General features: G+C 41.1%; 3 protein-coding genes across 5 annotated transcripts in view; 1 reads left to right on the plus strand and 2 right to left on the minus strand.

Moving 5' to 3' along the window:
• Positions 1 to 24,489, plus strand: part of LOC145455033 (signal peptide, CUB and EGF-like domain-containing protein 2) — a 169,491-nt gene that overhangs the window by 80,305 nt on the left and 64,697 nt on the right. The gene's annotated exons all lie outside the window — the stretch shown is intronic.
• LOC145456287 (DNA damage-regulated autophagy modulator protein 1-like) lies at positions 7,123 to 11,061 on the minus strand. The gene has a single exon (XM_080334366.1). The coding sequence runs from the start codon at positions 9,693 to 9,695 to the stop codon at positions 8,595 to 8,597; it is 1,101 nt and encodes a 366-aa protein (XP_080190492.1). The 5' UTR covers positions 9,696 to 11,061; the 3' UTR covers positions 7,123 to 8,594.
• Positions 15,788 to 24,489, minus strand: part of LOC145456288 (short transient receptor potential channel 4-like) — a 48,124-nt gene continuing 39,422 nt past the window's right edge. The window contains exons 16-20 of one of the 3 annotated variants that reach the window (XM_080334367.1): positions 23,429 to 23,492; positions 23,206 to 23,357; positions 18,719 to 18,849; positions 18,257 to 18,443; positions 15,788 to 16,352 (exon numbers count right to left, since the gene is read on the minus strand). In XM_080334367.1, coding sequence (XP_080190493.1) covers positions 16,200 to 16,352; positions 18,257 to 18,443; positions 18,719 to 18,849; positions 23,206 to 23,357; positions 23,429 to 23,492 — 687 coding nt within the window. In that variant the 3' untranslated portion in view covers positions 15,788 to 16,199. Of the gene's footprint in view, positions 16,353 to 18,256; positions 18,444 to 18,718; positions 18,850 to 21,090; positions 21,234 to 23,205; positions 23,358 to 23,428; positions 23,493 to 24,489 lie in introns of those variants that run through there. The other 2 variants (XM_080334368.1, XR_013920555.1) reach the window with 2 other exon arrangements.

Raw genomic sequence — 24,489 nt, forward strand, 5'->3', positions numbered from 1 at the left:
TGTCCTCATTTTTGACTTTTTTGAAAGTGTCCTCGCGGAGATCGCCCAAATATGTTCTATTTTTTTGACATTTTGTCCTCTTTTTTGAGAATTTTGGTTAAATATAGGGCACAATTCGAAAAGTTTACCTTTTTTTAGTCAACCAATGAAAAAAAACTGTATTTCGGGAGCTGAGCCGGAAAGTTGACCTTTTTAATTTTTTTTTTATTTCAGGCAATCGACCACGAAGTGGGGAAAATTTACCATTTTCCCAGGATTTTCCTCCGGTATTGCAATGCTGAAGATTTTGAAAAAGTGTCCTCTTTTCAGATTTCCAAAATATGGTACCCTATTATAAACTGAACTGAACTGAATAACACAAATAAATACAATAAACATATTTGAAACAAGGGCCATGTTTCAGAGATGTTTGTTTTACAATAATTTTTGTTTCAAATGCAGCCCAAATTGATGCCTACTATTTAGACTAGAGTCAAATGTGTGGAAATGGGTTTCATTATTGATTGCTTTATCATCAGTTGAATTGGGAGTTGATATTGTTAATAAGAAGTAGAGTAAGCTATCGTGAATTTGAATGAATGGACAATTGAAAACATCCGCTAGAAGACGCCGGAGCATCAAATGCTTACGGCTGAGTAGTGTATTCTCAACGACAATCAAATTTTGATATAATACTGGTCCTTTCCAAATCAGGTTATGATTATGCCAATTAACCTCTACTGAAGTCACACGGTCATACCCTGCCCTGTACAGTCAAGTTCAAATGTTCAATTTAGTATTATTGTCACGCGGTGATTCTATTTTCTATTCTTTTCGGTTGGGGTTGGATGAATTGATAATAATCTCAATCCCTTTCTCTTATAACGTTTGTAGCACCGTTCTTCTGCGAAATTCGTTTTTGATGCGGTAATAGTAATCATATCGAAATAGCTCCACCGAACGCGGGATTTTTGTCGGTCAGGGGCGTGTTAGAATGATTAACTGCGCCAAGTCGTTTCGACTCCTTATTTCTATATTTTCATTATCGGAATGTTATGGTGTTTGATTTGATAAAATTCTTAATAAACTGAATTGAACTGACGATTCGGATGACAAACATTACACCTCGGTTTTATAAATTGTGCGAAGAGCAGGAAGGACATTGTTCCGAGTTTAAACGCGCTGGATTATGTAATACCGTTTTTAATGTACGTGAAATTTCTAACTTTCGAATTCATTTGTAGGGTGACGCAGGAGTACAAGTTTTCAAATTACACCGACAACAAAAAATAGTTTGCGAACCGCTGCTATATACGATAACGATAGCCTACTTATGAATAGCACACACAACAGCGCAGGAGGCAGGATGCTATAATCGAAACTGAATATCGAAACTACTATAGGATACTAATTCAAATATTATTCAAATACCCTACTTGAACCGACATTGCTGTTGGCAAATTAACCCGATCGAAACGGCACACTCATTAATGATTACTGAGCGTATTTTCACGAACACGCTTTACTTAATCCAAAATTTCCTGGGTTGTTCTGGTCGTAGACAATAACAACTATAACAGATGGATAGCTATTATCAATACGCATACGTCGAGCCATAAATAACATCTTATACTATCGAAGCCTGTTCAAAATGCAGATTGAATACATAAAAACGTTTTGCGCAAAATACAATTCGCCACGACGTTCGCGTGAATGTGCGCGCGTGAGATAAACCAGCGCCCGTGACCTAAATCAGCGCATCTCCGAGACATCAAATTCATTTGCAGATCTTTTCTCCTAACATGTGCTGGTTATGCCCATTGCCCATCTATTGGAATACTTATAATCAAAAATTAGTCGCACAGAAGATTCTTCGAACTGGAAGTAAAATTATGTTACGAAATAACATGCGCGGGTTTTAGCAATGTATTTTCTGTTGCTGTTGAAGATTACGCATATTGAATATTTTTGCTATTCATACTAATACACCAATACTGCCATAATGTTCTTCAGCGAGCTACAAGATCTCCGCTATTGATATGACAGCAAATTTATGTCCGTAAATGGCTTCACTTCTGGTGGAAATGTTTCACGTATTTCCCGTAGTAGCGAATAAAAAGAAATGCACTGGCACATCAATGCTCCGGTCGCGATTCTGGTATTGAAAGGTATTTTCGTGTCTGCTCGAGATTTCCGTCCACAACGCGCAGGTCATTTATGAAAATTTGACGACCAGCAAAGCCAGGCATCAAATCCCGGTTCCATCTAATCAAAGCACTTTCTTGATTCAAAGTATTTTATTCGTCCATGATTCACGAGAGAGGCAAGAAAATTCGGCGTAACTCTGTCAAAGCAGTTGACCTATTATCATTGCAGTGTGGGCAACGAATATAATTGCAATAACTTCAGTTGCCAATGCTATAATGGTTTCTTACGTTTTTCCATGTGTTGGTGCTAGATGTGCTGGTTTGTTATTATTTCGATTTGCTATTGCATTACACACGTGGTGCATTATTTCATGATATATTGCGCCATGCAATAAATTCTTTTACAAAAATATGGTTGAATGTCGATTTCCAATTTAGCGGATCGAGGTATGTAGAGTCTGCGGTCACGAACGCACTTCGAAACTGATTGCTGCGATGCGCGTGTTGTACAACAGCAATGTTAGTTTCAACACATGGCACTAACTCGTACAAAGGATAGACAAGCGATTACATATACCGACGTTGTGAAATGAATCATTTGAACGTCCGCGATACTATGTTATTACCCAAACAATAACACGCGGTAATGTATTTGCTGTTGTGATTAGCGCAGATTCGCTGTTGCAGATTACGCATATCGATTGCTGCTTTTTATACTAATACAGCATTACCAGCATGATAATGTGCAACGAGCTACAAGATCTCCAACGCGCAATCGATATGACAGCAAAGTTTTGTCCGTAAATGGCTTCACTTCTGGTGAAAATGTTTCAGATCTGGCCCATGGTAGAGAACAAAAGCAAAATATGGCTGAATGTCCAATGTCCATTGTCAAATTAGCGAATAAAATAGGTGTGTAGAGTCAGCGGTCGAGTTGTGCACTTCGAAGCTGATTGCTGCGGTGCGCATGTCGTGAACACTGGGTTTTTAAAATGCCTATTTGTTCAATAGACAGCCCTTGTCTCAAAGCGATTGTGTACATCACGATTATCGATAAAAGGCTTGCATAATATGACCTAATCTTTTTTCAAATGCCCAGTAAAATATCAGTGAAACACTGTATTTTATATTGCAGGTATGACTAACTGTCAATCCAACCACTATATATTCAGTTCTAGTTGTTATACAAGAGCAAGGTGTGTTTCGACAAAGCACTATCTAGTACTTAGTAACTCGTACAAAGCTAATATATACACCGGCGCGGTGAAATGAATCATTGAACGTCGTCGATACTAGAATAACTCACGGCGCGTGTATGTGCGCCGAATGCGAGACGCCTGGCATCAATCGCGCTATATCCAACTGTAGCCATCGCTATATCAGCGGTCGTTACTCTCGATTGTATTATCGTAAGAACCTCACTCAGGTCATTTTAGAATCCTGATATCCTTGCGAAATCAGTCAGGCGATGATTCTATCCCGAGCAGGTCTTTGTATGACGTAGTCGCAAATTCAAAAATCAAATTCTCTTTTATTTTCTAAAAGTTGAGAACACTTCTTGGTATAGGGGCATCACCTGTTTCTCTCTCGCTTTGAGAGTAGCTCAGTTGGTTAGGCGGCTGTTTCACGATTACAGCGATATATTGGGTGTCGGTTCAACTCCCGTGGTTCGGATTTTATGAACATTTTACTAAATGCATTGAAATTTGGACTTGAGGCCGGCCGTTTCGATCGGGTTAAGGTGGAATTTTCGATATCACTATAACAAATAAAATTTCAATGTCGTTATAGCGATTGTTCCATATACTGTCACTTCTGGGTGGAATATCGTTTGTGCTAAAGTAAATTCAAGGCCGTCATCGTCGCTCATAGTCATGTCGAATTACAAAATAATACATATGAACAATTTGCGTGATTAGATTTACTGGTAGAGCTGATGAAAGTGATTTCTTATTCGATCCATGCCACACAGTTCCGAGACAATTCTGGTCATGAAGTTGGGAAGCGAGTGGCGCAGTTGGTTACGCACTGCAGCCACGACACCAATGGAAGTGGGTTCGAATCCCGGTTCTGACCAACTTCTACGTGTCGTAGGTTTCTCTGGGCTCCTCATCGCCGATCTTACTACTACGGTAGTGCATTGAAAAGCCCAGACCGAAAGTGAGCCGTGCTAGAAGTCGGCAGCTGAGACGACGCGGGGGACGCATGCTAGTGAGAGTGACTGAAGATTGACTGGGAGAAGAGAATGAAAGCCGTCCCCAAGATTATGAAAGGCAAAGACACTTGAACATTTACCACAATTCGTGACGTGGCAGCACATAGCTTGAAAAAGCGATAAGCGCCACTGTGATGTATCAATAATAATAATAATAATAATAGTCCAGTTTCTTACTGTGAATAAAGAAAATAATAGTCATGAAGTTCTCGAGAGTTAGCTGAGGGCAGACGTATGGTTAATCGTAATTGGTAATCGTAATCGTAATCGATTTCATTCGGAAAATATCTGAAGCAATCGTAAACGACTACTTCACATATCTAATCGATTTCTTTGAGAAAGAACGATTACTTTTTATTTGTGCAAGGACTACGACATAAACTGAACAACTGAGCATTCGTGAACAATGCAGAGTGCGATTTATAACAGAGGTTTCATAGCAGAAACGTATTTTCAAATGCCACTGATCATTATTGCGTCACAAGTATTGACTTGGCTCGTCATTGTGTAACGAATTATCCACACGTAGTAAATAGATATTCTATGTAGGCCTACATAAGTACGTGTGATTGTAAGAACACCCGCTATGCCTTATATCAGGTTATCAATACACTTCAGACGCCATTACCTCGCAGCAGGATAAAAATCACCACTCTGACTTGTTTCAAATAGTATCGGATGTATTGATGTTTTGTTATGCTTAGTTAACGCAGTTTGATCGTTGATGCTTGGCGAGCAGTAGGCCTATTTTATAACACCAGAGAAAGATTTGATATTTTGTACTCGTCAAATTAAACATGACGATTTTTCCATCGAAGAATTAAAAAGCGAAGACTGCTTATGAAATATCAAAACCGAGTGGTTATTTGCCGTTACTCGTACAATGACAGCTCGGAATATCTGTAATAAGGGGATAGTAGACAGAATACTATATGTTTACTTTATCTTATTCTCATACGGCCCTACTTGAAACGGGCACCAATCGCTATTTCGCAATTCTTTACTCTCAACATTTGGATAAGACACTACAGTCATCCGCTTACACACCGTGTTAGCGTGGATTGCAGCTAGAATCAGGACCGAAACAGCATTTCACCCCCCCCCGGGCCACCAATAGGGTGATCAATAAAACTTCGTCCTCCAGACCCCATTTCACGATCGGGATTTTCGCAGCAACTGGAAGACATGTTTTGATGCAATAGGATTCGCTGTGTGTCAAGTCGTGCCCGACAATTTAGGGCATTTAACTATAACATCTTCGGGCGTGTCCGTTGGTATTATCACTTTATTGTATGTTTTTAATTCGTGACCTCCCGTCTGCTATGTAGTCACGCGATACTGGAGTCGCCCAACCGTAGCAGACTAAAGGAAAACTAAAATAAAGACTTTTGTGAGACGCGCACAGAAATTGTTATTTGTACACGGGGCTCATCATTTTCCTCAGTGGGTTCCAGGCTGACATCTATATTTTAGATTGAGATGACTATTCGTCGATACCACCCAGCGCGGCTATGGACAAATACACAACGTTTCGGCCAAGGTCTTTATTTGGCAGCATGTCTTGGCGTGCTATGACACGGTATTGGCCGGCACCGAAGTGATTATTTCTATCATACATGCCATGGCTGGGTGTCTGATTTCGAAGACTGCTCCAAGTCGTTTCGACACCTGCGTACCTTTCATTGTATCGCAGTCTTGTGGTGCATTGAATAGGCTTACCATACGTCCTCTTTTAAGAGGATTTGTCCTCTTTTTTGACTTTTTTGAAAGTGTCCTCGGAGGACGCCCTTTTGTCCTCTTTTTTGAGATTTTGTCCTCTTTTTTGAAAATTTAGGTCAGATTTAGAGGAAATTGCGAGTGATATGCCGCAAATTAGCGCAGAAGTGAAGCTCCGGCGGGTATTTCGGAGGGAAAAGCGGTGATTTCAGCTCTGAGCGATAAGAAGACCTTTTTTTTTAGTCATCCACCTGGCAATGTGGAGTGAAAAACGTGATTTTGAGCTGTGAGCGGTAGTGATGACTTTTTTTTAAATTTTTTTTTAGTCATCTGGCAAGTGAAAAACGTGAGTTTGAGCTCTGAGCGGAAGTGATGACCTTTTTTTTTTTTTTTTTTTCTTAGTCAACCGATCATGAAGTGGGAAAAATTTACCGGTGTCTGAAATTTCTGAAAAAGTGTCCTCTTTTTTCATTTCCGAAATATGGTAAGCCTAGCATTGAAATGATGAAAATTTTAGCAATGAGTTGCAGTGAATGGGCATATTATGACATAGACGGCAAATAACGTCATGAAGGTCAATTTAAAAAGAATGTCCTTCTCTCAGGAGCCCTTTTCATCGCAATATTGTCCTTCACTACAAAGATAAGTTCTAAGAAGTGAAATAAATGTAATAGTGATTACTTTTCCAAATGAATCGTAATCGACTACTTCCTGATTTTGCTGTAATCGTAAGAGCGTGATTCAAGAGTAATCGTAATCGATTACATTCATTTTGACATTTTGCCTATACCTGCTTCTTCATTCCGATTGACTGCTCAAGCTAATTTTGTGCATTTCTTGTTCCGCATGTGGCGCTATATATACCTCATTTTATGTTTCTCGTTTTGATAACTATATGGGTTGGATTAATAGACTTCATCGAGTCGTTTCGACTCCTTGCTACCGTTTCATTGTACCTTGTATGTTTGACACTCAAAAGTATGACTGCCGGTCACTTATCGCGCTATGATATACAAACCGACGCTTCAAACTGGAGTGCTATACACAATTGTTTCGCAACAAGTCTTTGAGTAGTTCATCCATGTATTCTTCGAAACGAAAATATATCCACTGATATCGCAATTCCAGTGAAGACAGAAAAAAAGCAAAACAAACGAAATATTATAATGCATTTCACGTGTCAAGGAAGCGACAGAAACGCGGCAATCGAGCGCAAAAATAGAATACAATAAAAATAAATTTCAGAGGAAGTAATATAAAAAGCAATAATCCATGTGAGCTTGAAATACTTGTGTTTGTACGCATCACGTAGATGTTACGCGCGAATTGAAAAACGCAGCAGTGATATTCATTCGCCAGTAGCGCCACTTATTACCGGTATGTCGTCATCTTTATTTCCTCAACCTCGTTCGCTATGAAGTAGCAATGCGGAACAAGTAATATTGGTCAAGACTCAAACAAATAGGATATGTACTTACAGCGCGAGCACTGTTGGTTATATTAGGAAAGAGTGGAAAATTGCTACTGGATCCGCAATATGTTTGAAACGACGGGTTGCGTTTGGAAGATCATTATCGAGAAAGCAAAGTTGATGCTAAAAGAACATACGGTTTAACTGGCGTCTGGTTTATCGTTGACTTGTCAAATAACAAATTGTTGATTTATTGCGATGGTGTGAAAAAGGATTGCAAATAAAAGGCAGAGGCACAAACCATTAGAAAGATAGGATTGCTAAACGTTAACACCCGATAAAAGCGCTTCCAGCACTAATACTGTAGAAAACTAAAGATACAAAGAAGCAAATCGTTGGCATGACGAAGCGAAAGAAAATAGGTTCCAAAGCGTAAGAATTATAGATTTACAAGCCCGCTACATGCGACAATGGTTAGAATCCAGCTCAAGGGCCTTTAACACGACAGCGAAAGTATTTCATGCTATTGACCTAAAGCTGTGTTTCATCGAAGGGTTTTAACCAGCTGAGTCGTTGAAATATTCTTTCCACTGCGCGTTGAGTGTGCCTAACCAAATCGGACAGGTATTGCGCTCACAACACTTCCGCCAAGCCTGTTCTCGCACGGAGAAAGCACGTGAGTCAGACCTTTTAGCCATAAGAAAAATACAATGAATCTTCAGCCAGAAATGGTCACGGGTGTGACAGTGGGAACTCAGCTTAACCAGTCAAGCATAATCGGGTATCAGTTAACAACGTACAATTGTTACATAGCCAAAGTGCCGCATGCGATGTCATATCGTCGATTTCCCAAAGCACCCCAGAAGAATTTGTAATATCGTGCAGCACTAATTACCCGGCATGCACTTCAATCATTGACACCACGAACACGCCAGAACACTAGTAATGACTGATATAAACAAATGGTACCTTACAAGAAGGTTTTGCATTGCTAACACTTACCTAACAATGCATCAACGTAATTGTAGAGGCGAAATTAGTATCAAAAAGGTCTAGTATATATAAACGTGCAACATTTAAATGAAGACAAATGGATTATAACGATCAGTTTGTGCAACAGAAATTATCACCTACGATCGCACATATACCTGGAGATATCGGGAAGCGATTTCGACACAGTTTTAGAGTCTGTACAATCATAAATTGGAGGACTCTTCAGTTCTGTATTGTTGTTTTTAAATTTCGACAATCCACAGCCGTCGCACACGGTATCATTGTCCGAGTCTCCAGTAGATATGTTCGTTAGATCACAGTGTTCCTGGCGTGTTACATCATTTGAGGAGGAATGACATCGCTTCATTAATGGCATGTGCTGGATGGAAGTAACATGGTCGGCACGTTTGTCCAAGGATGATCGTGTTAACGGGCTACTGCCACGCTTTAGAACGATCTTGACTCTGTCAAAATATTTGAACTCGTATGCGTACAATGACAGGCTGAAGAGGAGGCAAACGGTGAGCATCCACTCACTGATAGACATGGCCAGGTCCAAATACTGTTTGATAATTGGAATTGATTCTTTGATAGGCACACAGCTCCCATTAGCGAACTTAAATGCTAGCAACGGAGACCAAGTGCCAATTCCATACTTCTCCTCGTATGACATTTTGGTGGCGGATCGCATCAGATAAAGTATCACCAAGCTTACGATGCACAACACCATCAAGGCCGCAGTCACAAATCGAACCACGCACACAACGCGCGAAAATCCAGGCGTGATTTTCCGGATCTTGAAAGTAAGAAAACTCGACAGGGAGCAATATATTGTTCCGATGCAGAGAGCCAAAAAAGCACCGATGTAATGCGGGACTTTGTTCTTGCTCACTTGAAAATTAGCCACTATGACGACGCCAAAACAGCCCAAGAATCCCGTTATCAGCGTGATCTTGTTCAATGTCTCATTCTTCAAGTTTAAATGCCTGATTAAACGCCACGCAAGGATGACTATCAAAATTCCAAGAAAGCCTTCGGTGTTGAGAATCAGCCCGAAAATACTGGATTCTGGATGCTCTGTTCCAGTGTAACTGACGTACGGCAATAGCCATTTTTCGATGTGACAATTCTTTTTAGCGATGAAATATGTCGATAGAATCCCGATGATTGAGGTTATTCCCAGACAGATAGGCAGAAAATGCCAAGGGATACCGGAACATAACTGAACTGACATGTGTGAGGTTGACAGACTCACAGCTCCAGTTCTTTGAAAGTCTTGCAAATTTCAAGCAAATACAAACTAATCAAGTCCCAACACCATCCATGGCCTAAACTACGTAGAAGTCAACATTCAATTTTACATCGTCTGTAAGAAAATGTCATTGTTACAGTTGTTAATCAGGCGGTTTCAAAGAATCATGTCCCACAGGCATATCTATAAGTCATATAATGTTCGAGACATATAGTTGCAGGCTACTCAATATGAAATGACACTTCAAATCTCAAGCAAATAATTGCCACGCGAGGTCGAGGCTTGACTCAAGAACATCATGACTCTCAGTCACTAAATTAAAATATGGTGTGGATATATTCCAGACAGATTACAGCAGACTTGCCCTTCACTAACTGATATCATAACTAAGGAAATGATCAGAATTATAAATATCCTGCCCATAGCAAACAAGCAACAACACTATCATCAAAACTGCAGTTCAGACATTGTCAAGATCAATCAATTACAGTACCTAATCATCTTTTATACTTTATATATTGCTCAATAAATAAGTAATAAGTACTAGCAGCCTATAACAATCAATAGATAACCAGACATGTGCAAATCCCGGAGGAATATCAGATTACAATACATGGCTCCATCAGATTAACCTCAGGGAGATACAACTATGTGGTTTGATTCGCATAAGTCATAACCAGCTACAGCATTCAATTACTTCAGACAGAAAGTGGCGGCATAATAGAAATCACAGTAGCTGACATCAAGTTTAGCATATTATATCCAATTACATTTAGCCTGTATTACCCAGAAATTACAACAAAACAATGCATAGCAATGATCAGGAAGCGTAAAAATATATTACCTCGAACATGGCCACTAATATTTTTCTACATAGTTCTAAGATACACTAATGCGGTTCTGTCATCAGTTGCAGAATGATGCCTTGATGCTCGCGCTCTACATTATGGCAGGCAAGACTTCCCTGGGAATATCAATAATTCCTACAAGGAATTCAGTAGTTGTCCACTTATTGACCATATACATATAAAAATGTCGTATAAATCACTACATATATCAGTAACTTCACTCTGGCTCACCCAACTTTATATATAGCGAGCGAGCAACGATAAACGCTGGCTCGCCTGACATACGACTGGAATGAAGCCTTGTAAACACAGTCAAAGTTTAATATACCGGTACGCACAACAGACCTGACTAATTCAAATCTTTCGAGTGGCTTTCACGCCTATGCCTAGCACGTAAGTTTGACACACCGTCATCCCTTACTAACATACTACTACCGACTACTACTTTGAGTTACAGTTTCTCATGCAAGCCGTGACCAACAATTCACCGCTCGCTCATCTCGGCAATAATAACGCGAGATAGCAAAATCCAGTTGGAAGCGACACCGAACCTTTTTTCACAACATGAAGTTTTTCCAGGCTGCGGATACGAGAGAACTGTAGCTTAGAAGCTACAAATCTTCACTGCGGTGTGCTGGATGGTGTGGGTGTGATATGCGGTTGCTCTGGTAGGCAGAGCATGGTGTTTACATAACTTTTCTTAGAATCTCAGATCAAATTGTATATGCAAGCTGCAGGACACATAATAAGAATGCATTTAATCTTTCCAGCACATCATTCAAATCACAGTGATCGAGACATGTTATTCGAACCGACTGGACCGCACGATACTGCATCAACCAAAATACCATCCTTTCCCGGCAGCCTTCATAATCATAATGCGATTTTCAATGCCCACTGCTACGAACCAGTCTTGCGTATGATCACCGGAAATACATTCGTATCATTAATATTCAAACTACAAAAAATCATTTACGACGTAGGAACATCTATGGCCGACTCGCGAGATTGCATTGTATAACACAATTACTGATCTGCGCCTATGTAAATTATCTAAATTGGGCATTCCACTGTATAATTTGTTGTGTAGTAAAGCATACAGGTAGCCTATATGTTAAATTGATAAACTCTGCGCCCCAGCGCGACTGTCGAAAATTGTTACGCGTCCCCCAGTTTGGGAGGTTATGGTCTTTCATAATCAATAATCATGACCGTGGGCAATGGTAGAATATGGTATAGGCCCGATAATGGTAGGCTATAACTATATTGCAGGGTTATAAAGGGCCAGGCCGCAACTGAGAAGGCACCATCAGTAAAGAATGACAACTTCTAGTACCACCAGAAGTAGCCTCCTAAAAGTGATTCTTTTTCACAATTGCTCACTCCAGCATTCATTTACGTCGTTTACTTTTATGTTATCCTTTCTTTTACCAAATGTACAACTATAGAAATTAAACATGGAACGGCAACGACCGATTTTGCAGCTTCGTTCCGCTTCGCCGAGGCTGGAGTGGAGAATTGTTTTGCGTAAGCGACTGTAGGATTTCTGGCAATCCAAAAGCTATCTTCCCGAGCGCAGAAATTACTGAATCTGGTCTTGATCGAAAGCTACTGTTGCACCGATTCCGAATATATAAATAAAATAATGATCAGGCACTGATCCACCTAGAATCCGTCCTCCAAGTCTGAAATATCGGCATTGTTCGAACTATCGGAGAGTCGCAACGGGTCATCGTTATGGCCATTGTGTTGCGGTTACCCGATTGTTCTGAACAATGCCGATATTTCAGACTTGGAGGTCGGATTCTAGGTGGATCAGTGCCTGATCATTGTTTTAATTTATATTTTCGGAATTGGTGCAACAGTAGCTTTCGATCAAGACTAGATTCAGTAATTTCTGCGCGCGGGAAAATAGCTTTTGGATTGCCTGAAATCCTACAGTCGCTTACGCAAAACAATTCTCCACTCCAGCCTCGGCGAAGCGGAACGAAGCTGCAAAATCGGTCGTTGCCGTTCCAGTTTAATTTCTAAAGTACAACTGTGCATTCCTCTTATTTACATGCTTCGTAGGCGAAGGTGGGTGTCTGATTAAAAGACTACTTCAAGTCGTTTCGGGACCCTACTATCTTTTCATAATATCGCAATGTTGTGGTGTATTGATTACATTAAAATCTTAATACAATCATGATGATGACATTTCTAGCCTCACGATGACAGAAAAATATCATCGCGTTCAATAGGCCTATTCCCTATTCGTCACGTTGCGTCAAGCGCGTAAATATATCTGTTATTTTGGCAGTTGCCGATTGACATTCGAGGAAGAAGAGTATGCAAATGGCCTTTTGTACAGATATACTTGTTTTGAGTCGGGGGGGGGGGGCTAGGCCTGTTTATATTTAATTGAATAAAATACGTATAAATATTTAAACTTGCGTGATAACTACTCTTGCGACCACTTCGATCGTTCGACATCTACGTGCGCCTACCCATAACGACCATGATAGTCGGGTTTTGCATGTTGAGCTACCTTTGAGCTAACTGGCATATATTGCATAGTATAAGATCACCAATCCGCTGTTAACTATAGTATACAGCAGTGCTCTTCAACCGGTGTGCCCGGCGCACCACATGGTGCATGAAAACTACATGGGGTGTACCAGTCAGGGCCGTAACTGCCGCACCCCAAACCCCCAATTGGGGGGGCGAGCTCGAAGGGGGCCCAAAATTATTTCATGAATTAGCATAAATTATAGAGTATTTTATGAAAATTTGTGCAACTTTTTCAAAAAATTTTCGCGCTGAGCGACCTGAACTTCGTTATATATACAAATTACACATAGGTATGATTGTCCATAGGCGCCTGAATGACTGGCGCCGAATGTCTTGGCAACCTGAACCTTAGAAGACAAATACCATCCCGCAGAGAAAAATTATATGACAATGAAGAAATACCAATTTGAAATCGTGTGTACTTTTAGTTTAGTACGTTTGGGCGATTCTATATTTTTTGATATAGCCGACAGGAGGTCACGAAATAACATCATGTAACGAAGTCATACCTACGGGTACGCCCGCCCGAATATGTTTAATTATTATTTACGGGCTCTACAGTTTCGAAGACACCTCACTAAGCTATACCGGTAAATATGAGTAGAGAGGACAAGAAATTTATAGCAATATATATGCAATTTCCGATCTTATTGACCGATTTATCATGAATTATCGAAAATTTTCGCGCATGGCGCCGGCTCACGAAACGGTACCACTATAACTTCGTGGTAAAAGTGAACAACGTGATGGAGGACGGTTTATCACCTAATGGAAGCCCATGACTCAAGTTTTTTTGGGGGCCTGACGAAGTGCTGTTTCGTTCCTGTCAACGGGTATACACCCGGAGATGTTCAACTATTATTGAGGGTTCCTACCTTTTCAAACACACCTCACTCAGCTCTACCGGTAAATCAGATTACGTGAGCAGAGACAGGGTAAAAATTAATAGCAATATATATGCAAGTCTCGATCATATTGACCGATTCAGTCATGAATTATAGAAATTTCTTCGCGCTTCGCGCGGTCAGCCGAGTAAAGCTGACACACTAAACGGACACCCAATGTAGGTGTCAGGTAGCGGTAAACAGCGTAGAGCCTGAGGGGGGTCTGGGGGGCGAAGCCCCCCAGAAGTTAGGTTTCTCGCCCTGTGGGGGCCCCAAGACCAACGTTTGGGGGGGGCTGACGAAGTGCTGTTACGGCCCTGGTACCAGTACAAAAGGGTGCATGAGAAACATTGCACTCCAAATCAGTGATTTATATCCTGCGGGTGAAACTCGTGACTTTGTCGACTTCATCTCAGTAACCAGCAGCTTCTGCAATGGACCAATATTTGATAGACAGATGCAAGTGGCGATCTTTTTTTTTAATCGGTACACATATATTAAGCAGTATGAACACCGATATCTGACAATTTGACAGACAGATGATAAGACTGATGACCTTTTTTTTAGTTCACACATGCAGTTTATGTAGCTTGAACTGACAGGAGTGCATGAGTCAGAGCTACAACTTTAAAGGGTGCACCACCAGGGTTGTAAACAAGTCACAAGGCTCCGAGTCAAGTCGAGTCATTTTCAATTCACCACCGAGTCAAGTGCAAGTCCAAGTCAGCGAGTCGAAGGTCAAGTCCGAGTCATGGTATTATGACTCGAGTCCGAGTCCAAGTCATTATGTTGACTGCTGAGCTTCCAGTTAAACCCTTGTTAAACTCACTTTTTATACCTTTGTTAGGTGATATCGAATGGTTCGCATTTATGATATTTCAATTTTCCTCACTTTTAACAGTTTTTGGTCGCATTTTCAAGTACCCAGTACCAATAGACCAAATCCCAACAGGGTGGTTACATTGCTGTTTTTCGAAATTACAATCAAAAATCGGTCTCAACCGTCTGAGTCTCGAGTCATTTCCGTATTTTGAGACAATGACTTGAGTCAAGTCGATTCATCAGAAAATCGTGACTAGAGTCATTACAACCCTGTGCACCACTCTAAAAAAGGTTGAAGAGCACGGATCTGGCGCACGTCCTACTATTATTGTTCGCCGATAATATAGAGTCGATATCACACTTTGAAAGAAATATCGTAACCGGTAATTAGAGGTAAAAAATATCGCCAATTTTCGTGACGACACACCATGGTAGGCTATAGTAGGGAGTCGGAGAACTCTAAGACCGCTATAAACTGGGAATATTGCTATACTTCTTATAGCTTACTCATGACCATATGCTGCTCATATAAATGCTATGAAGTTTTGGAAATTCGCTTTAAGCTAGATGGCATATCTTTTGAATATCGACAGAATATCTTAATATCGGGATTTTTGGTGAAGGTGCTAAGTATCGGATTTATCAGGGATCGGCTAAAAAAATCCAATATCGATCGGGCTCTAAATTCATCCATGGCTCAAAATAGATTTCTTTTAAATCTGTAACTGGCTTTTGCGATGGATTCGTTATATCGTATGTGGATATATTCAGCAACCCCCCCCCCCCGTCCTCCACGCCAGAGGTCTGAACAGTTTAATATGAAAATATACAATACGAACACAACCTCACATTTATGATGGGAAAATATAACATCGCCTGATACAAGAGCAGTGCGCGTTCGGCTTTCTATGCGAAAAAAATCACCTCACTGCCTTAGTAACACAGCACATCGGTAAACCATATCAAAACCTTTTGCTTTGTTTCCTGCTTTTGAAAGTATATATTATCAACCGGGAAAAATTAATTGATAAAGACAATTATATCTAGAGCGTATAGAGAACAAAAAAACACATCGTGCATTCTGAATCTGAACCGCGTCAGTCGAAAATCCATATTAGGGAATTCGACTACAGGCGTACCTACACGTACAATTGTACAATGTACAGGTCTCACGCTCGACGCGATCATGTTGGCATGCCTTGAACCTAATCTCTAAAGAAAGCCTATACTGTCATTGCACATTTGCACAAGCATCTGATTATGGAAGGTCGAGTGAAATGGCCACAACGGAACACACTACTATACATGTGGCCGCAGTCCCGTCGAGTTGTGAATGCGTCCAGTCACCCGGATTGCCTGACACCGCAACAGTTCGCCATGTGCTACACCACCATTTCGTTGTTGAGAACCTTCTTTTTCAAGTACCGGATCACCACTAGTCTTAGAACCTTGGAGTACCGAGTCTCGCCTTCATACATTGCACCTGCCAGCGTGTCGGTGATCTTGGTCGAATCGATTCCCGTTCTCCGCCGGTTCTTGAAACAAACATAGAGTAGGCGAAGTTAGAAGCTGCGCTTCCGCATGTTTTAAGGGGCTTCCCGACATTAGAACAAGCGGCGCAATGAAAAAGACAATGTAGCATGTGACTTTATAACCCCCAACCAAAACGCAAAATTTAGCCTAGTATACAGCAATGGTTTTCAACCAGGGGGTTGCGAAGGTGGCGAGCTTATACTTAGTAATCAGCTTACGGAATTCAGAGACGGGTTACGGCACATTTTCAAATCGGAAAATTGGGCCGCGACCATAAAAACGTTAGGAACCACTGTAGTACATCACTTTATTAAATTTCGGATGTGACTTTTTGACGTCACACTGAATTGGTGACGCCATTAATATCGTGAAATATTCTCAATTCTGTAGTAATCTCCAGTATAAATCAGGATCATGGGCACCCGTTTTTGACTGCCATCAATCAATATCAAACCACCACACCCCTCTACACCCTTTAAATTACTCGTAACGTCACTGTTTTGTAAATTCTTCAAACAAACCTATCGTCACTGGAAATGTTCGCATAGTGCAAAGCTTGGCGTATCAGTAATCATATTCCCCATCTTTAATTGCATCATGCGTGACATAGAGCATGCAGTGTGGTTAACAGTTGAGTAGGTGTTTACCAGCCGCAAAGAGTTGCAAATACGTTTCAAAACTGGCGAGTGCATTGTTTATGCAAGATCGAATTACCACTGACTTCCTGTCAGCCAGACTGCCGTTTGAACGCAGTCACATCGAATTTGTCAACCCGCTGAAACGACGTTGCGCCAACTCTATTCACAGTTCACACACACGCCGGGAGCCATTGAAAGTCCACCCACGCCTTATCTGGCGTAATTTGACAATTCACAGTCCTTTAGGAAATGTTGCGATGGCTGCGTGAGAGAGCAGGCTTAACTGTCATCAGGCGTACGATATTCCATTGTGCGGGGAAGTCATTGATTGCCCAATGAATGAGTTCAAGCCCCCCTCATGATCTCGTAAATCAGACATCTAATTACGCCGTCTGGGATTATATCACAGATCCAATCAGTACGAGTCAAATGTTTAAATCGTAGGGTATATTCAAGGGTCGGTTAGTAGCAATAACGGGCACAATGATTTAAGAACTCAAACCCAAAGCAAGTACCAAATGCAATAACTCGACTCGAAGAGTGAGAGACGATTTTCAGAGTACTGACATTACACATCTTTTCTCTTGAGAATTACTTTGTCAAAGAGAATTATAGTTTCGATATTTTCTTCCCACCGCGGAAGCCTTAAAACCACGACAATAATTATTCATATCATATCGCCCAATTCTAAAACACAGCACAAATGTACGCATCTAATTAGAAAAGATATTCTGTGAATTACAGCTGCAGTGTCACAAATGCAAGATCTAGGTACGGTAGGCAAATATCAAATAGTCTCTAATGTGATGTATAATGGCGTTGTTCTCTCCGTAGCAGCGTAAAAGATACAAAATTGAACATGTCGCATCATTCATGCTCTTATGGCGTCATTATGAGAGATACCAAACTCGTTTTTACATTGCCCAGGACAGATGGGTGTCTGATTTCGAAGACTACTTCAAGTCGTTTCGACACCTTCCAATCTTTCATTGTATCGCAGTCTTGTGGTATATTGAAATCAGGAAATTGTTAACAATACATTGAATTAAAAATTTGATTGAATTTGAAGCCTAATACCCGACTTTGCTCAGCCGTAGTATTACCATTAATAAGTAATCAGTTACGTGGAACCGTAACCTCGAAGACAACAGGTACCGGATGCGACCGTGTCACCGTGACATCACATCGAAACAGCGTCGCGCGTCACAGCGAATCGCGCTCCGGTCAACAACATAGACATGAGCTTCGCAAAACAGAGAGGGTATTACCATTCGCACTTGATTTGGCATCTGTTCGTTTCCCATCGCATTCGTTCCCTCGTTTCGGTTGCGACAAAGCCTCAATTTTTTGGCGATCGCCACGCAAAGTTTCTTGATCAGCTTCGGCCTCGGGATGATATTCATGGGCGGCGGGTGGCATATCTCGTTTCGTATGAATTTCAGCCACAACTGCGTTCTGGATGTGAACCGGTTGTGAAGAAGTCGGAATGAAAACACGGAGTACCTCTAATTGTGATAGACGACTTATTACCGATATGATTCACTAAGAGCTACAGATCGATTTAGTACGCGATAACAGAAGTTCTATCCCGCGGCAACACGAAAATTAGACTGATTTATCCCCAAGCGCCGTCATGACGAATATGATTCCGAAACGACCGGCGATAAGTCTGATATCGGAAGGGAAATAACAATCGACGGATAGTCCTTCTCAAGTATTTGATCGTATACCTGTGGAATTTCCATTCGCGCTCGGCATCGTCGTGTGTTTTTTGGAAGCTGTTGCTCATCATGGCGATGAGCATATTAACCAGTACGATGATGGCGATGATGTGGTACAGACAAAGAATGCTGGTTCCGACCTGGAACAAACAAATTATCACGGCGCTTGTAATCCACGGACGTTCACCTGTATCGGAATTCGGCTTCGGTTTATTGTACTTGGAATTTTGTATCGGAAAAATTAATCGGTGTTATAAAACAATATATCCGTGTGTATATGACGAAAGTACCATTGACATACTGTTGATTTTGTTGCTGGCGGTGCGTAGGATTGTGTACAATGTGTACTGACGGTGACTATAAAAGAGTCGGTTCCTTGGTACATGTTGTATATGAACTGTTTCGGCAGAACGAGGATATAATTAAATTTTGCGACTAGATGTGTTAAAAGGACGTCTCATATACGTCTGATTTGGAAACAAAGTGGTTCTCTCCGCCTGTGTTACTTCTGCGTTCGACTTGAATCAAACCCCGGGTATAGACGGAAGCGAAGACTCAAGCCCGCTCAATTCACGGTTCATGCAAGCTGTTTTGATAAATACATATCCAGTTGTCCAGCCGTCGTTATTGTCTCATATTTCACACATAGTGTCCAATTCCTAAGCAATAACTACAACATTCAAACACTACTTCCAATCATCAAATTGTCGGAACCATTGATGGAATAATTCTTGAAATCAATTTATGTTTCATCCATGGAAATATTAAACATATGTTATTCCGTTCGGCATAAAAATAATAGGATACCCGTGTGTTACGCGTCACATGATTACATTACTAGAAAACATGTAAGACACAGCTGACATGCCATTATTTCGAGAAGGCTCAAAGCGAAAGAATAGCACACAGCACGACGCAAACCACAATTCACATTCCATTGAATAACAACCGTGAAATGCAGCACACGAAAGCATTGTCGATGCGAATCCATCATCATGATAGTTGTACTTGTACTTGTACTAGTCCTTCAATGTTGCAGGAATGACTGCTGCACTTCTACGCTAAGCCTATGCACAATGCACAGACTAATGCACGCGATGATAGATCCGAATATCCTAATACGATCAACGGAAATGTGTCCTGTATACTGAATAGGGTTGAAAAATCAAGTTATGAGAAGCACAAAACTAGCATGCTTCACAAGACATAAAACGTAATTATTGGAAATAATCCACTTAAGACAGCAATAAAAATAGTGCTCCGATAATTGAAAATCACGCTTCGCAAAACACACTGCGAAATTATAGCTCGAGCGAATTTTCGACCGCACAGTAATTGAGTTAGTTGTATCGTTGTTTTTACAGCAAATTGTCGCATAGTGGAGTTAAAAACGAGTTGAATTCGACCTCCGCACGTAACTGTATGTGTATAGCGTGGTTGCTCTCAGGCATACAATGCGGTCAAAAGGCAGGCGCTATGAGTAACCATCGCTTTCCGCCTTCTACAAGCTGTATGCACACATTAAAATATCATTGCGTGATTACCGGATCATTTCATGACTGTTGATGTTGTTTATCATAATTCCACAAACAAAAAGGGGGATACGGGAGGAAAGAAAAATAAATGAAGGAGCAGAGCACGCATCAAACTGATCTCAGGCAGGAAACAAAGTAACGCATAAGGTTTTGCGGTAGATATGGTTCAATTTCGGATTGCAGTATCCTTGCCGGGCTAAATTTATCGATCACATCGTTATATTCCTATTCCATTTCTTCACGAATTTGCTTTGAATGACGATTGACCGCCATCGCGATATTGTATATACCCGCAAAATTCCTAAGCGCCAAATTACTGCGTAAAGCCATAGAGCTGGTTAAAGTAGCCAGCTTGCTAGGCAAGTAGAATCTGAAGTTACGCCGTAACTAGCAATTTCCAATATTTGAACTAAATTAAACTTTTCAAAATGAAGAGCGTAAAAAGTTAATAGTTATGTTTGTAGTATACTGTTTAAGTAGAAATGGAAATAGTCTAAAACAGTACCACTTGAATAAGTTTAACAAGAGGCAAAACATACTTGAGTACTCCGGAGAATTAGAAGTACTTCGTTATCATATACCAATTTCTGTTATTCACAGTCTTGACAAACTACGACGACAGTCCCGCATTAAACTATTTTGACATATATTCAACTGCATTGATCAAACGATTCCGTGACAGTCTGGTTATGTGATTGTACCATAAGGTATCATTAAGGTGCTGCATCCGTAGACCACTCCCCCGCAAAACCTCGCTTGGTGATAAATCGCATCCCCCGACTCAACGGACGAGCGCGTCTTCACACAACAACGGCGAAGGCCAACTTATCGAAGCGGGCCACTAACCACTCTCGTGGTGGCGAGACTTTCGCACTTGTCGTTAATTGAAAGCCATTCGATGGGTTCACCGTATCCGAATAACGTCCAGAACATCACGTAGAGCGAATGAAATAGAGTTTTGCTCAGGGCTTGGGCGTTTTCGCTTGAACCTGTTGGAACGTAAGGACATGGCAAGGAAACAAGCGTCATACGCGACGGCGTTGTAAACGATTGCTGCGGCTTTAAAAAAATTATGTTCCCAGCAAAAGAAGAAACATTTATAGTTTAGTTAGAGTAGCGGTGGACGCGAGAGTTTTGATAGAATGAGTCATAAAACTGACCCATTTCATTCGCAAATATGTTACGCACTTCCTTAAAAAGAAACCCGATAATTAAAACTCGCTGTCGCACGCATTGAGGACTAAAATCTTGCGATTTCATCCGATATCGAAGTATCAAGTCTTGCGTCCATGCATAGCAAGTGCAAACATCGCTAGTATCGGCATCCGAGCAATAACAGCGACATACGTCAGCAGAGTTGCCGTCTTGGGGATCGTGGACTGATTGCAATGTTGCGCATTCGCGTCGTGACCCAGTTGCAGCGCGCCCGTTGCTTTGATCAAATCTTTACAAATCAAATCTCAACGAGTTATGGCGGCGGGTAACGGTCCAGTGGCGCACGCGACGGAACAACAACCAAACATTACTCAACATAATTATAGAGAATATTCGTTATAGTTTATATACCTTCGAAAACGCACCAGTTTGCCCGTGGAAAATGCCAGTTCGGATTTCGTTTGTTTCGTCACTTAGCCGCTTATTGACCGCGAGGTCATCTCGGGAACAAACGTCACTGCTCATAATACAGGGGTCGAAGATAATACTTTCAAGATTCCACGGTAATAAATTCATGTAAGTGACAGTTCGAGTGCAGTGACTTGACAACGCAGAACTTTAGAAACTAGTAACTTGCTGACATCGTTTTTTTATATTGTAACACCCGACTTCCTATTTCTTCATTCTAATTGCGTCAGTCGTTTGTAACCAGCCACCCGAGTTTATTGCGACTTAAGCGAGTTGGGATTTACGTCTTTCCGATTCCAGATTACTTACAAATCCACCAGCCACCCATTTCCCATTCCTCATTAGCAGGCAAAAAGAAACACATTCTTTGCGCTGCACTGTCCAGGCTACGAAGGCTAATTAAAATCGAGGTCTAAAGGCTCCCACGACAGGAGATACTTTTCGATGAATTAACAACTATCGAAACTCACTACTTGATGCGAATCATTAAAATCGGAATCGAGAACCCAGATCGTTGTCTACAGCGGAGTAACGGTTACCAAAGATCATGTGTATGGTTTATAATGTTTATATCGATATTTGACTTTACAAAGTCGTATCTATTGTGTATGACGCAGAGTTGCTCAAAGTAGCCAGCGTTCATACTCAAATAGAAACAGAAGTAACGCAGCAAATTTCTACTCGTATACAGATATAAACATCGATTTCCAGATGAGACAAAATTACTTCAAATGGAACGGGGCCTGCGATATCGTAGGCCCCGGGTGGAAGTAGAAATTACGTGTGTACAGTGTACAGTAGTTAAGAAAAGTAGATTTGATTGCTGGTTGACATGCTTTTGGCAGTCAATCGGTGTTGGATATACTATCCATATCACAAAATGCATCTTTACGACTAACGCACGAGTGACTTCAATGGCGACCCTAGTAGGTACAATCATTGAATATAATTTCAGCATAGACAGACAAGATTCACACATACAATTGCGACGGAAACTTCCCCATAACACTTTCTACTTTCCAAAATCCAAGGCGAAAAAGTTAAGTTCGCGTAATAAACAAATAGAATGAGTCTAAAATCATAACCGCTAAATAAGTTGTGCAAGTACGCAAAACCGACTTGAGTAGGCTGCTTTGAAAAAGTAGAGGTACATCGTTACTGACCACCTCGGTATGACAGTGATAATCAAAATCTCGCGAAGGATTCGAATCAGTCGGTGTTAGTCCCACCCCAGCAACGAACACACGAACCAACACGACACCACGCGTGAATTACGTCCAACATCAATCGTGCGCGCGACACACATCTCGAACGCGTGCCGACAACATGTCAACTAACCACCGCCGTAATCTTATGCTCCTCGCAATGGCCCTCGAGAGTGGCGTAGGCGGTGGCCCACTGGGAATAACCGAACATAGTCCAAAACATGGCTAACGCGACATTTTCGAGGCTGGACAGGGTTTTCTGCGGATCGTAATTCTCCGGGTCTTCTGCGTGCGATGTCGCGGAAATATGGCAGTCACGTATAGGCGGTAAGAATGCTTTTACGCTAAGCGCTTACTTTTGCAGGGGGTGCAGACGGGAGGAGCAGCGGAGGTAGAGGCGTTGACCAACACGGCGGAATCCTGAAACAAAGCAGATAAGGATTAGCGAAAATCTAGATAATATCCTACCTATGTCACATATGTGGGTCCACACGCTTTGAAACTGAAACCGGGAGAAGTCAAACGTTGTCGGCTATACGAAAATTAACTCACAACTCCATCGTCATGTCACATTATCATAATCATGATACTCCCAGTATGTTAGAGGCAAAAGGTTCCGTGCATCCCATCCAATAATCCTATCTTATGCACATAGGTGGTCAGTAACGAAATATATGCTTAGACTTTTTCGAGGATTTCCGTACTTGTACTACTTCTGAAGTGCGAATTTTTTTGACTACTTCGACTTCATACTTGGACACTCTTTAGGTAAAACTACTTGCTTTTTACACTTCGTAGATTTACAAAAGTAGAAAGAACCTCGGGCCATATAGTCTACATCGCTTTTTGAGTGGAATTGTGTCATAAAATCCTCCTGGAATAGCCTGTGTATGTGCAGTTATTTGTAGCGTCATGAAAAGCGTCTAGTAATTTGACAGGTCTCGGGAATTGCTACATCTATGCATGTAATTAAGTAGGGATTGACAGCGTTACTTTTACTTCTACTAGAGTAGCAACGCAGACTACTTTGTGACCACCTCTGTGTGAATGTGTTCATGATATGGTTACAATAGTCTAACTGCGGGGAGACTGGTTAACGCCAGTGCCGTATTTCAATACCTGATATAGTGGTGTTGTATGTTACTCGATGTTATTCCCGACAAAGGTTGGACAATTGTAGCCTATGTACAATTGTACATATTATACGTGGTACAATAAAGTATTTCTTAATTGAATATTTGAATAGTATTTTCATATTGAAATAAACCGGAATATTTTCGGCTGACACTCGTCAGGGGCAATCGTCAGCAACTAGTAGAGAATTGGAAAGAACATTGTATATCAACGATCGTATCACAAAATATGACGCCATCTTCATGAAATTTCAAACGAAAGAAGGTGAAGAGCTTCTTGGAGG

This window comes from Botryllus schlosseri, chromosome 14 (assembly GCF_051294905.1).
Source record: "Botryllus schlosseri isolate E-star chromosome 14, Bs_hap1, whole genome shotgun sequence".
In the NCBI taxonomy this organism is placed as follows: Eukaryota; Metazoa; Chordata; class Ascidiacea; order Stolidobranchia; family Styelidae; genus Botryllus; species Botryllus schlosseri.